Below are 14,311 nucleotides of genomic sequence, written 5' to 3'. Positions count from 1 at the left end.
TATAGGGTCCCTCTTGTCCTCACTTACCACCCCACCAGCCTCCGTGTCCAGCATATAACTCTCCAAAATTTCCACCATCTCCAATGGGATCCCACCACCAAATACATCTTTCCCTCCCCCCACCCCACACTTTCTGCTTTCCACAGGGATCACTCCCTATGTGACTCCCCTGTCCATTCATCCCTTCCCACTGATCTCCCTCCTGGCACTTATCCTTGCAAGTGGAACAAGTGCTATATCTCCTCCCTCACTACCATTCAGGCCCCAAACAGCCTTTCCAGGTGAGGCGATACTTTGCCTATGAATCTGTTGGGATCACGTACTGTGTTCGGTGCTCCCGGTGTGGCCTCATGTATATCGGTGAGGCCCGATGTAGATTGGGAGACCGCTTCGCGAGCATCTATGCTCTGTCTGCCAGAACAAGCAGGATCTCCCAGTGGCCACCCATTTTAATTCCACTTCCCATTCCCATTCTGATATGTCCATCCATGGCCTCCTACACTGTCGTGATGAGGTCACACTTAGGTTGGAGGAACAACACCTTATATTCTGTTTGGGTAGCCTCCAACTTGATGGCATGAACATCAATTTCTTGAACTTCTGGTAATGCCTCCACCCCCACCCACCCTTCATCATTTCCCATCCCCTATTCCCTCTCTCACCTGATCTCCTTGCCTGGCCGTCACCTCCCTCTGGTTCCTCTCCCTGCTCTTCTTTCTTCCATGGCCTTCTGTCTCTTTCACCAATTTACTTCCCAACTCTTACGTCATCCTCCCCACCTCCAACTTTCACTTATCACCTTGTGTTTCTCTCTCCCCTCCTCTCACCTTTTAAAACTACTCCTCAGCTTTTTCTCTCTAGTCCTGCTGTAGGGTCTTGGCCCGAAACATTGACTGTACTTTTTTCCATAGGTGCTGCCTGGCCTGCTGAGTTCCTCTGGCATTTTGTGTGTGTTGCTGGGATTTCCAGCATCTGTAGATGTTCTCTTGTTTGTAGCCCTAACCTGTATGTTTTTGGAATGTGGGAGGAAACCGGAGCACCTGGAGGAAACCCACACGGTCATGGGGAGAACGTACAAACTCCTTACGGACGGCTGTGAGAATTGAACCGCCATCACTGGAGCTGTAAAGTGTTGTGCTAACCGTGACACTATGATAAGTTATTCATCAGTTAAATCATTTGATTGATACGGAGCACTCTGGTGTGCAGGGTGAATGGATGAGTTCCAAGCAAACATATTATAGATAATTGAAGTTAAAAAAAAAAAATGGGGGCAGAGGGGGTGGTTCCCTGGTCAGGCAGCATCTCTGGAGGGAAATGGACGGTCAATGATTTGGGTCTAGACCCTTCATTAGGACTTGGTAGAGAGGAGATGGTATAAAGCGGTGAGGCAAAAGGGGGAAGGGGGCGAGAGATGGGTGGGTCCAGGTGAGGAGGGATGACAGGTGGAGGAGGGCAGAGTGGGAATAGTGACAGAGGCTGGGAGGTGAGAAGTGGAGATGAGGACAATACAATGGTATAATGATTAGCGCAACGCTTAACAGTGCCAGCAACCAGGTTCAATTCCTGCTCTGTTTGTATGTTCTCTGTACGACTGTGTGGGTTTCCTCCAGGTGCTCTGGTTTCCTCTCACTGTCCAAAGTGAGTGTGTGATTGACGGACAGATGAGAACGGAGTGGGGAGGCGTGAGGGTGACGGACAGATGGGAACGGAGTGGGGAGGCGTGAGGGTGACGGACAGATGGGAACGGAGTGGGGAGGCGTGAGGGTGACGGACAGATGGGAACGGAGTGGGGAGGCGTGAGGGTGACGGACAGATGGGAACGGAGTGGGGAGGCGTGAGGGTGACGGACAGATGGGAACGGAGTGGGGAGGCGTGAGGGTGACGGACAGATGGGAACGGAGTGGGGAGGCGTGAGGGTGACGGACAGATGGGAACGGAGTGGGGAGGCGTGAGGGTGACGGACAGATGGGAACGGAGTGGGGAGGCGTGAGGGTGACGGACAGATGGGAACGGAGTGGGGAGGCGTGAGGGTGACGGACAGATGGGAACGGAGTGGGGAGGCGTGAGGGTGACGGACAGATGGGAACGGAGTGGGGAGGCGTGAGGGTGACGGACAGATGGGAACGGATTAGGGAGGTGTGAGGGTGACGGACAGAAGGGTGACGGACAGATGGGAACGGAGTGGGGAGGTGTGAGGGTGACGGACAGATGGGAACGGAGTGGGGAGGCGTGAGGGTGACGGACAGATGGGAACGGAGTGGGGAGGCGTGAGGGTGACGGACAGATGGGAACGGAGTGGGGAGGCGTGAGGGTGACGGACAGATGGGAACGGATTGGGAGGTGTGAGGGTGACGGACAGATGGGAACGGAGTGGGGAGGCGTGAGGGTGACGGACAGATGGGAACGGAGTGGGGAGGCGTGAGGGTGACGGACAGATGGGAACGGAGTGGGGAGGCGTGAGGGTGACGGACAGATGGGAACGGAGTGGGGAGGCGTGAGGGTGACGGACAGATGGGAACGGAGTGGGGAGGCGTGAGGGTGACGGACAGATGGGAACGGAGTGGGGAGGCGTGAGGGTGACGGACAGATGGGAACGGAGTGGGGAGGCGTGAGGGTGACGGACAGATGGGAACGGAGTGGGGAGGCGTGAGGGTGACGGACAGATGGGAACGGAGTGGGGAGGCGTGAGGGTGACGGACAGATGGGAACGGAGTGGGGAGGCGTGAGGGTGACGGACAGATGGGAACGGAGTGGGGAGGCGTGAGGGTGACGGACAGATGGGAACGGATTAGGGAGGTGTGAGGGTGACGGACAGATGGGAACGGAGTGGGGAGGCGTGAGGGTGACGGACAGATGGGAACGGAGTGGGGAGGCGTGAGGGTGATGGACAGATGGGAACGGAGTGGGGAGGCGTGAGGGTGACGGACAGATGGGAACGGATTAGGGAGGTGTGAGGGTGATGGACAGATGAGAACGGAGTGGGGAGGTGTGAGGGTGACGGACAGATGGGAACGGAGTGGGGAGGCGTGAGGGTGACGGACAGATGGGAACGGAGTGGGGAGGCGTGAGGGTGACGGACAGATGGGAACGGAGTGGGGAGGCGTGAGGGTGACGGACAGATGGGAACGGAGTGGGGAGGCGTGAGGGTGACGGACAGATGAGAACGGAGTGGGGAGGTGTGAGGGTGACGGACAGATGAGAACGGAGTGGGGAGGTGTGAGGGTGACGGACAGATGGGAACGGATTAGGGAGGTGTGAGGGTGATGGACAGATGGGAACGGAGTGGGGAGGCGTGAGGGTGACGGACAGATGGGAACGGAGTGGGGAGGCGTGAGGGTGACGGACAGATGGGAACGGAGTGGGGAGGCGTGAGGGTGACGGACAGATGGGAACGGAGTGGGGAGGCGTGAGGGTGACGGACAGATGGGAACGGAGTGGGGAGGCGTGAGGGTGACGGACAGATGGGAACGGAGTGGGGAGGTGTGAGGGTGACGGACAGATGGGAACGGAGTGGGGAGGTGTGAGGGTGACGGACAGATGGGAACGGATTAGGGAGGTGTGAGGGTGACGGACAGATGGGAACGGATTAGGGAGGTGTGAGGGTGACGGACAGATGGGAACGGATTAGGGAGGTGTGAGGGTGACGGACAGATGGGAACGGAGTGGGGAGGCGTGAGGGTGACGGACAGATGGGAACGGAGTGGGGAGGTGTGAGGGTGACGGACAGATGGGAACAATGGGGGGAGGGTAGATTGGAACATTGGGGGAGGGGAGGTGAGTGAAAAAGTGACGGGGGCTCTGGTACATGCTGGAAGCATTTGGTAGATCAGGAGGGGAGAGAGAAAGGGGACAGAGAGGTGGAGAACTCAGTGTTCATTCCATCGGGTTGTAGATGACACAGGGGGAATATGAGGGTGTGTTTGTGTTTGTCCTCTGCCTGGCAGTGGAGGAGGCTGAGGACATGCAGGTCAGTACTTGGAGCCACAGGAGACGGGAGATGCTGCAATAATCCGGATCCAGGATCTGCTACCTGATCAATGGATGGAGCAGCTTCTGTGGGAGTGTCCATTAACATCGATTTCTCTAACTTCCAGAAATTTTATATCTCCCACTTCCCTTTTTCTCTTCTTCTATTCCCCACCTACCCTCTCCTCTTACCTCTTCTCCTCACTTGCCTGTCACCTCCCCAATTTGACCCACTGAATTCTCCCAGCAGATGGGTGGATGTGGAGATCATGTTTCCTCTGGTGGGGGTATCCCGAACTAGAGGTCACAGCCTCAAAATCGAGCGGCAACCTTTTAGAACAGAGGTAAGGAGGAATGTGTTTCGCCAGACAGTGGTGAATCTGTGGAATGCTCTGCCACTGACTGTGGTTGAGGCTAAGTCTGTGGGTGTATTTAAGGTGGAAGTTGATCATTTCCTGATTGGTAAGGAAGGCAGGTGTATGGGGATTGAGTGGGATCCAGGATCAGCCACGATGGAATGGTAGAGCAGACTGGATGGGCTGAATGGCCTAATTCTGCTCCTATGTCTTACAGTGTTATTCCCACATCCAAGACTTAGGAGCCGAATGGGCCATTCAGCCCATTGTGTCCACTCTGCCATTCCATCATGGCTGATTTATTGTCCCTTACAACCCCATTCTCCTGCCTTCTCCCCATAACTTTTGATGCCCTGAATAATCAAGAACCTATCAACTTCTGCTTTAAATATACCCAATGACTTGGTCTCCACAGCCGTCTCTGGCAATGAATTCCACAGATTTACCACCCTCTGGCTAAAGAAACTCCTCCTCATCTCTGTTCTAAATGGACGTCCCTCTATTCTGGGGCTGTGCCCTCTGATCTTAGACTCCCCCACCACAGGAAACATCCTCTCCATGTCCACTCTATCTCAGCCTTTTAATATTTGGTAGGTTTCAGTGAAACCCCTCCCCCCCCCCCCCATTCTCCAGTGAGTACAGGCCTGGGGCCATCAAACACTCTTCCTTTTCATTTCCGGGATCATTCTCCCGAGCCTCCACTGGACCCTCTCTAATGCCACCACACCTTTTCTGAGATAAGGGGCCCGAAACTTCTCACAATATTCTAATTGTGGTCTGGCCAGTACCTTCAGCTTTATAGTGATGATGGGGATTCCTATGGGAATTGTAGATGGCCACATCTGAGGGTCGGATTGAACGGATGTCAATGCACTGGCAAGGCAGCAGTAACATCCACTGCTTCACTGCACCGACCCTGTAGTTTGCGGTAATTCATCTGAATCCTCTCCACTGCAGGCAGCTCCAGGAAGGAGATCACGCAGCACTGGGAATGGCTGGAGGCCAATCTCCTGCAGACGCTATCCATCTTCGAGAACGAGGAGGATGTGACGACATTCGTCAAAGGCAAAGTCCAGGTCAGTGACAGGACCGTGAGCGGACATGAACCAGAGTGGCGTCTCTCACACGGAATTGCGCTGCTGCAGGTAGAATACAGGAACCAGTCGAGTGTTGAAAGTCCTAGAGAGAGTAGGTGTGGAGGGGATGTTTTCTGTAGTGAGAGAGTCTGGGACCAGAGGCCCCAGCCTCAGAATAGAGGGACATCACTGGGTATATTTAAAGTAGAGATGTAGTGAGGGCATCAAAGGGCACAGGGAAAAGACAGGAGAACCAGCCTTGAAGGAATGGCCGAGCAGACTCGATGGGCTGAATGGCCTGACTCTGATAACGTGGATATGGGTGGTTCAGTTAGTCTCGCAAGACCGTGGATCTGCGCCTGGAAAGTCTTGCTTCAGTCAAAAAACCAGTAGACTGCTGCTTTCCGTGTTGTGCCGTCGCGGTGAGGCGACGTTGGAGTGCCCTCTCCAGGGCGCAGGCCTGGGCAAGGTTGTATGGAAGACTGGCAGTTGCCCATGCAGCAAGTCTCCCCTCTCCACAACACCGATGTTGTCCAAGGGAAGGGCAAGGGCCGGCACAGCTTGGCACCAGTGTCGTCGCAGGAGTTGCCAGAACGAGATTGAAGGCAACGTCGGACTGCCTTAGGGACTCCAGCTCTGGATTTGTCCTCTGGGTTTACTCCCGAAGCCTTTCCCATCAGTGGGTATGGCCACAAGGCAGCAGAGGTTTGAAATCAGAGTTTTCCCTCTCTTAGATGGACTGCCTTCCCAGGCTGACGAGCTCCATCTACCCAATGAAGTGGATAAGACCAAAAGGTACAGGAGCAGAATTAGGCTATTTCATCATGGCTGATCCATCCCCTGTCAGCCCCAGTCTCCTGCCCTTCTCCCTGTATCCCTTCATGCCCTGACTAAAAAATATCTGCATCTTAAACACACAGTCACATTCCTTGCCTTGATGCCCACAGCCCACTTTCTGTTCCAGGGAATCCTTGCGGAGGAAAACAAAAACAAGGAGGCGAAAGAGGAGGAAGATTCTGGAAAGTTCAAGGAAGCAGAGTTGAAAATGCGGAAGCTGTTTGGAATGCCGGAGGTGGAGAAGTTGGTGAATTATTACTCGTGCAGTTACTGGAAGGGCAGGGTCCCCTGGCAGGGCTGGCTTTACCTCAGTGTGAACCACCTCTGTTTCTACTCCTTCCTGCTGGGGAAAGAAGGTGAGAATACAGCTTGTTAGCTTGTGGGGTCACCGCGTCGTAGCACGCTCAACCAGACGGTGAAAGCAAGCATGAGGGCAGGGGGCGCGTCTTAACCTCATGGCTAAGATTGCCAGCATCTCACTGATCACTGGGGACTTGACCACCAGGACTGTGACCGGGCACCGGGGACAGTCGCTGGTCACCAGGTCTGTGACCACCAGGGACTCTCGCCGGCCACCAGAGACTGTCCTAACTTCCTATCAAACATTGCGAGAGCCACTCTGGTCTCTGTGTTGCTGGTGTGGACATTGAGTCATGGAGCACAACAGCTCAGAAACAGGCCCTTCAGCCCATCTAGACAATGCTGAACTATTCTGCCTGGTTCCATTGGGCCTCCCTGCCAACTGGGATAGAGGAGGGTGCTTCTGATCCAGGCAACATCCTGGTAAATCTCCTCTGCACCCCCTCTGAAGCTTCCACATCCTTCCTACAATGAGGTGACCAGAACTGGACACAGTATTTCCAGTGTGGTCTAACCAGGGTTTTATAGAGCTGAAACATTACCTCACGGCCCTTGAACTCAATCCCCTGACTAATGAAGGTCAACACTTGATACGCATTCTTAACCAGCCTGTCAACTTGCCCAGCAACTTTGAGGGATCTGTGCACCCCAAGATCCCTGTCTTCCTCCATGCTGATAAGAATTCTGCCGTTAACCCTGTATTCTGCCTCAAATTCGACCTTACAAAGTAAATCACTTAACACTTTTCTTGATTGGACTTCATCTGCCACTTCTCAGCCCATTTCTGCATCTGGTCAACGTCTCGTTGTTCAAAGTAAATTTATCACCAAAGTAATATACAACCCTGAGATTCATTTTCTTGTGGGCATTCATAGTAAATACAACAAACACAGTAGAACCAATGAAAGACCACACCCAACAGGATGGACAAACTACCAATGTGCAAAAAACTAACAAACTGCAAATACAAGAAGAGAGAAAAAATAATATTAATAAATAAGCAATAAATATCAAGAACATGAGATGAACAGTCCTTGAAAGTGAGTTGTTGTAACCTACAACTCTCCACACTGTCCACAACACTACCGACCTTCATGTCATCTGCAAACTTACTAACCCACCCTTCCACTTCCTTATCCGTCATTTATTACAAAGGCAGGGGTCCCAGGACAGATCCCGTGGAATTGTCACGCGCTGCCTGGGGTGGTGGTATGGGTAAAATTAACTCTGTCATGTGTATACCAGTGAAATGTGCTGTTTCCGGCAAACCGACCCAGTAAGGATGTGAGAGAAGTACAGTACAGAAACAGGCTCTTTGGCCCATCTAGTCCATGCCAACCTGTTATTCTGCCTAGTCCCATCGGCTGGCACCCAGACTATAGCCCTCCATACTCCTCCCATCATGTACCTATCCAAACTTCCCTTAAATGTTGAAATCAAACCTGCTTCAACTGGCAGCTCATTCCACACTCTCAACACCCACTGGGTGAAGAAGTTTCCCCACGTGTTCCCCTTAAACATTTCACCTTTTACCCATGACCCATGACCTCTAGCCTCATCCAATCACGCTTGAATATATCCTATCTATACCCGTCATAATTTTGTATACCTCTGTCAAATCTCCCCTCATTATCCTACACTCCAGGGAATTAACTCCTAAACTATTCAAACTTTCCCTATAACTCAGGTCCTCAAGTACCAGCAACATACTTGTAAATTTTCTCTGCACTCTTTCAATCCCCTCCATGGACTCTTGTCTATACTTCTGGCTGCCTCATTAAATCAGTCAGCACAGTGAAAGACCTCACCACCCTCGGACATTCCTGTGTCTCCGCCCCTCCCCATCCCACTTGGGCAGAAGATATAAAAGCCTGAAAGCACGTATCCAGCAGGCTCCAGGGCCACAGACCAGACAACATAGGAGCACCATTCGGCCCACTCAGTCTGCATCATGGCGGATTTATCAACCCTCTCAACCCCGTTCTTCTGCCTTCTCTCCATAACCTTTGACGTCCTGAATAATCAGAAACTTGTCGAGCTCTGCCTTAAATATGCCCAGTGACTTAGCCTCCACAGCCCACTGGCAATGACTTCCACAGATTCACCACCCTCTGGCTAAGGAAATTCCTCCTCATCTCTGTTCTAAATGGCCGTCCCTCTATTCTGAGCCTGTGCCTTCTGGACCTAGGCTCCCCCACTGTAGGAAACATCCTCTCCACATCCACTCTGTCCAGTCCACTCAGTATTCAATAGGTTTCAATGAGGTGCCCCCCCCCCCAAATTCTTCTAAACTCCAGTGAGTACAGGCCCAGAGCCATCAAGTGCTCCTCATGTAGTGCTGGGGTCAGCCCACATGTGTTACTGTGCTTCCAACTCCCAACGTAGCATTCGCACATCTCACTGACCAGGGCGTCAAAGGTGACGGGGGAGAATGGGTTGGCAGCCATGATGGAATAGCAGGACAGACTCGAAGGGCTGAATGGCCTAGTTCTGCTGCTCTGTCTTGTGGTCTGACCCCAACCAGTGGAAGGCTGGATTCCCGTGGAACACCATGTGGGACATTGTGTGGAAAATGTCTTCTTTCCAGGCCCTCAGTTGGATCATTTGGGGAGTAAAAGCTGAGGGAATGACAGGGGGCCGAGTTTTAACGCGTCTCTTCTGGTTACAGTGAAGCTGGTGATCAGGTGGGTGGACGTCACGCAGCTGGAGAAGAACGCCACGCTGCTCTTCCCCGAGTGCATTAAGGTCAGCACCAGAGACCAGGAGCACTACCTGTCCATGTTCCTGAACGTCAGCGAGACCTTCAAGCTGATGGAGCAGCTGGCCAACATCGCCATGCGCCAGCTGCTGGACAATGAGGGCTTCTCCGAGGACAAGTGCCTACCCAAGCCCAAGAGTGCGCTCAAGCACGTCTCTGTGCTGAAGAGGTTCGTTCCATCCCCGCAAGGTTCTGCAGCACAATCAGGCTTAATATCACTGGCACATGTGGTGAAATTTGTTGTTTTGTGTCAGCAGTACATTCCAATACATAATAATAAACAGCTATAAATTGCAATAAGAAATACATTTTTAAAAAATAATTAAACAACTCGTACATAAAGAGCAAAAAAAAACTGAGGTTCTGTATGTGGGTTCATTGTCCATTCAGAAATATGACGGGAAGACTGGAGCAGATTTTCAGGCTGGAGTTAACCCGAGTTAAAAGGTCACCACAATATAGTGTGTCGAAGGGCTTGTACTGTGCTATGTTCTTCAATTCTCTAAAACCTTCCTCTCCCTAAGGAATCAGAATCAGGTTTAATATCACCAGCATATGTCATGAAATTTGTTGTTTTATAAAAAAACTTTTCTCTGACATCCCCATCTATACATTTCTCCAATCACCTTCCAATTATGCCTCTTGTATTAGCTATTTTCTGCCTGGAAAACCATCTTGTACACTCCCATCACCTCTCATCCTCCTTCACTCCAAAGAGAAAAGGCCTAGCTCGCTCAATCTATTCTGATAAGACATGCTGTCCACTTGAGGTAGCATCCTGGTAAATTTCTCATTTATTGTCATTCAACATGTATACATGTATACAGCTAAATGAAACATCACTCCTCAGAGACCAAGGTGTTAAACACAGTGCTTATCTCACATATAGCACGTCAGATAATATCAACAGATAATGAAAATACTCTGTAGATACACAAGTTGACGTAAAATGCATATACAGGCACATCACATAGTTAAACATACAGGAGTATTACTGCTACTGGCACTGTTCTATGTACTGTGTCTTCACAAGTCTCCCAGCTTGGGGAAGGAAGCTGTACACAGCCTAACAATCTCTGTTCTTATACACAGGTACATTTGTACTTCTGTCTGGCAGTAGGAGGTCAAGTGATCGTGGGATCCTTGACATGCCAAGGGCTTTGCAAACGCAGTGCATCTGGTGTATGCCCTGTGTGGGATGGAGGGAGACCCTGATGATTCTCTCAGTAGTCTTCACAATCCATTGTATGATCTTGTGGTCAGATGCCTGGCAATTCCCATTTAATGCTGTGATTAAATTCCCATTTAATACTGGTCAGACCACCCTGAATGGATCTCCACTACAATGTGGTTTGAATGGGGATGGGGAGCCTTGCTCATCTCAAGTGGGGATGCTCTAAAACTTCCACATCCTTCCTATAATGAGATGACTGAAACTGAACACTGTACTCCCAAGTGTACTGATGTACAGAGTCTTGCACACTGTTCATACAGATCAGATCATTAAACAGTGCACTGAGGTAGAACAAGGGAAAACAATAACAGAATGCTGAATAAAGTGTCACAGTTACAGAGAGAGTGCAGTGCAGGCAGATAATAAGATGCAAGGTCACAACAAGATAGATTGTGAGGCCAGGAGTCCATCTTATTGTAGTAGGGGACTGTTCAATTGTCCCTATAACAACGGATGGAAGCTGTGCTAGGACAGCGAGAAGGAAGGCAAATACATTCTCGAGGAGGAGAATACAAAGCAAAGGTGTAACGCTCCCCCCCTCATTATAGTGTGGTTGAGACTTCCTAAGGCCTTGGTCAGCCCAAAAAGCATCGTGAGCAGTTTGGAATGAGCTGTCAGTGGAAGTGGGTTTGATTTCAACATTTAAGAGAAGTTTGGATAGGTACATGGATGGGAGGGGAATGGAGGGCTATGGTCTAGGTGTGGGTTGATGGGACTAGACAGAATAACAAGTTGGCATGGACTAGATGGGCCGAAGAGCCTGTTTCTGTGCTGTACTCGTGTATATGGCTCTTACAGCAGAATCTGTGCTTCAGCAAGACCCCACTGTTGTACAGAGCTCAGGATTGTCCAGAATTGCACTGTTCCTGAGAAACACTGTCTCATTCTGCCCTGCAGAGCTGGTGTATGGTTAGAATGACAATAAGGTTTTTTGATTTGATTTGAATTGTTATCAAGATTAGATGCTGATTCAGCAAGGGACTTCATTTTCCCTCTCGGAGCACAGATTGTCCAGCTATCGGATCTTTGTCCAGACCCGTGAACATCTCGCTCAGCTGCCCTTTTCCCCGGAATCTGTTCCACTCCCTGTTCGCACTGGGTCTGGTCAGAGGTGCTCACCATTGAGTACGTTTACACGGAGCGACGCCACAGGAAAGTAGCATCCATCATCAGGGACCCCCCACCCAGGCCACTCTCTCTTCTCACTGCTGCCATCAGGAAGGAGGGATAGGAGCCTCAGGACTCACACCACCAGCTTCAGGAACAATTATTACCCCTCAACCATCAGGTTGCTGAACCAGAGGGGAAAACTTAGTTTGTCCCATCACTGAATTAATTCCATAGCCTATAGATTCACTTTCAAGGACTCTACAGCTCATAGTCTTAATCTTATTTATTAATTATTTTTATATTATAATTATTTTCCTTTTCTTTATGTATTTGCACAGTTTGTCTTCATTTGCTTACTGATTGTCCACCTTGTGTGCGGTCTTTCATTGATTCTATAGTGTTTCTGTGTATTTACTGTGAATGCCTGCAAGAAGATGAATCCCAGGGTAGTATTTAGTGACATATATGTATCTTGATAATAAGTTAATTTTGAACATTGAACGCTGACTCCTGTCTCTGTGTTGTCTGTGTAGAGACCTGGATGCGCGGGCCAAGAATGAGCGTTACCGATCCACGTTCCGCCTCCCGCGGGACGAGCGGTTGGACGGCCACACCGAATGCACCCTCTGGACCCCCTTCAACAAGATGCACATCATGGGACAGATGTTCGTCTCCAATAACTACATCTGCTTTGCTAGTAAAGAGGAGGACGCCTGTAACCTGATCATTCCCCTGCGGGAGGTAAATCTATCATTGTGCCACCCGGAGCTACGAATACAAACCTTAAATATTTGAAGATTATCTTTATTTGTCACTGTATTTGCACTGGGTGGAACGGTAAATTAGTGGTTTGTGTAATGGGCCAGGGTTCAGTTCCGCTGCTGTCTGTAAAGAGTTTGTACATTCTCCTCGTGGCCCCGTGGGTTTTGCCCAGGTGGTTCGGTTTCTTCCCACATTTCAAAGACGTGCGGATCAGTGGGTTAATTGGTCACCTGAGTGCAGTTGGGCGGTGTGTCTTGTTGGGCCTGTTACCATTACTGTGATGGGTCTCTAAATAATCTTAAAGGTATCCGTTAGTCTTGCGAGACCATGGATCTGCGCCTGGAAAGTCTTCACTCTCCAGGGCGCAGGCCTGGGCAAGGTTGTATGGAAGACCTCTCCCCTCTCCACGCCACCGATGTTGTCCAAGGGAAGGGCATTAGGACCCATACAGCTTGGCACCAGTATCGTCGCAGAGCAATGTGTGATTAAGTGTCTTGCTCAAGGACACAACACATTGCCTTGGCTGGGGCTCGAACTCACGACCTTCAGGTAGCTAGTCCAATGCCTTAACCACTTGGCCACATGCCCGCACTAAATAATCTAACAGTGTGATAACAATGCTCGCAGGCTAGAAATTAGAGCTCAAATTGTGTCCCATCTAATTTCATAATTATAACGCTGACGAAGGGTCTCGGCTCGAAATGTCGACTGTTTATTCCTCTCCATAGATGCTGAGTTCCTCCAGCACTTTGTGTGTGTTGCTCTGGATTACCAACATCTACAGAATCACATGTGTTTATATTCAGAATGATAATTCATTTTTTAGAAGTGACTATCCTTCCTTGTTCCCAGGGCCAGATTTTGTCATCACTGATGCTGTTTTCCAGCTGCAGTGCAGTGACATAAAATTATAAATTATAGAGCTAAATGACAACTGCAAAACATGGATTAATGCAATCACGTTATCCTTTCAGCATCCACCTCCTCCCCCCCACCATTACCTCTACTCTCCCCCCCCATCTGCCCATCACCCACACATTCTCCATCTCTGTAGTCTCCAATCTGATGGCATGAATATCAATTCTCTAACTTCCAGTAATTTCTCCACCCCCCGTCTTTTTCCATTCCCCATTCTAATTCCTCTCTTCCTCCTTCTCCTCAACTGCCCATCACTCCCTCTGGTTCTCCTCTGCCCTCTCTTTCTCTCAAGGTCCACTCTCCTCTCCTATCAGATTTCTTCCTCAGCCCTTCCATCTATCAGCTCCCATCTTCTTGTATCGTCCCCACTCCTCCTCCCTCACCTCACCTCGATCCACCCATCACCAGCCAGGGTCAGGGACACAGCCCTTTGGAGGGGGAGGAAGAGCAGCCAGATGTCTTGGTACCAATGACATAGGAAGGAAAAGCAAAGAGGTTCTGAAGAGAGAATTTAGAGAGCTAGGCTGAAACCTGAGAAGCAGGACATCCAGGGTTGTAATTTCTGGATTGCTACCTGTGCCACGTGCCAATGAGGGTAGAAACAACATGATTTGGCACATTAATGCATGGCTGAGAATCTGCTGCAGGGGTCAGGGCTTCAGGTTCATTGGGATCTCTTCTGGGGGAGGTATGGCGTGTACAAAAGTGAAAGGTTGCACCTGAACCCAAGGGATCAATATTCTCATGGGCAGGTTTGTTAGAGCTGTTGGGGAGGGATAGGAAGATAGGCAGAGGGGGTGGCGTGGTTCTGCCGGTAAAGAATGGCGTCAAATCAGTAGATAGATGTGACATAGGATTGAAAGATGTGCAAGGGTGAAAGGACCCTGATGGCAGTTATAAACAGGCCTCCAAACAGTAGCTGGGATGTGGA

At 50.4% G+C, this 14,311-nt stretch overlaps 1 protein-coding gene across 1 annotated transcript in view; it reads left to right on the top strand.

The window, feature by feature from the left end:
* LOC134349158 (TBC1 domain family member 9B-like) overlaps positions 1-14,311 on the top strand; it is an 82,534-nt gene that overhangs the window by 14,985 nt on the left and 53,238 nt on the right. The window contains exons 3-6 of the mRNA XM_063053073.1: positions 5,283-5,401; positions 6,366-6,594; positions 9,267-9,525; positions 12,234-12,441. Coding sequence (XP_062909143.1) covers positions 5,283-5,401; positions 6,366-6,594; positions 9,267-9,525; positions 12,234-12,441 — 815 coding nt within the window. The remainder of the gene's footprint in view (positions 1-5,282; positions 5,402-6,365; positions 6,595-9,266; positions 9,526-12,233; positions 12,442-14,311) is intronic.

Source organism: Mobula hypostoma, chromosome 7 (genome assembly GCF_963921235.1).
Source record: "Mobula hypostoma chromosome 7, sMobHyp1.1, whole genome shotgun sequence".
Lineage (NCBI taxonomy): Eukaryota > Metazoa > Chordata > Chondrichthyes > Myliobatiformes > Myliobatidae > Mobula > Mobula hypostoma.
The sequence above is the reverse complement of the archived record's forward strand: the minus strand, read 5'-3'. Positions and strand labels throughout refer to the sequence as shown.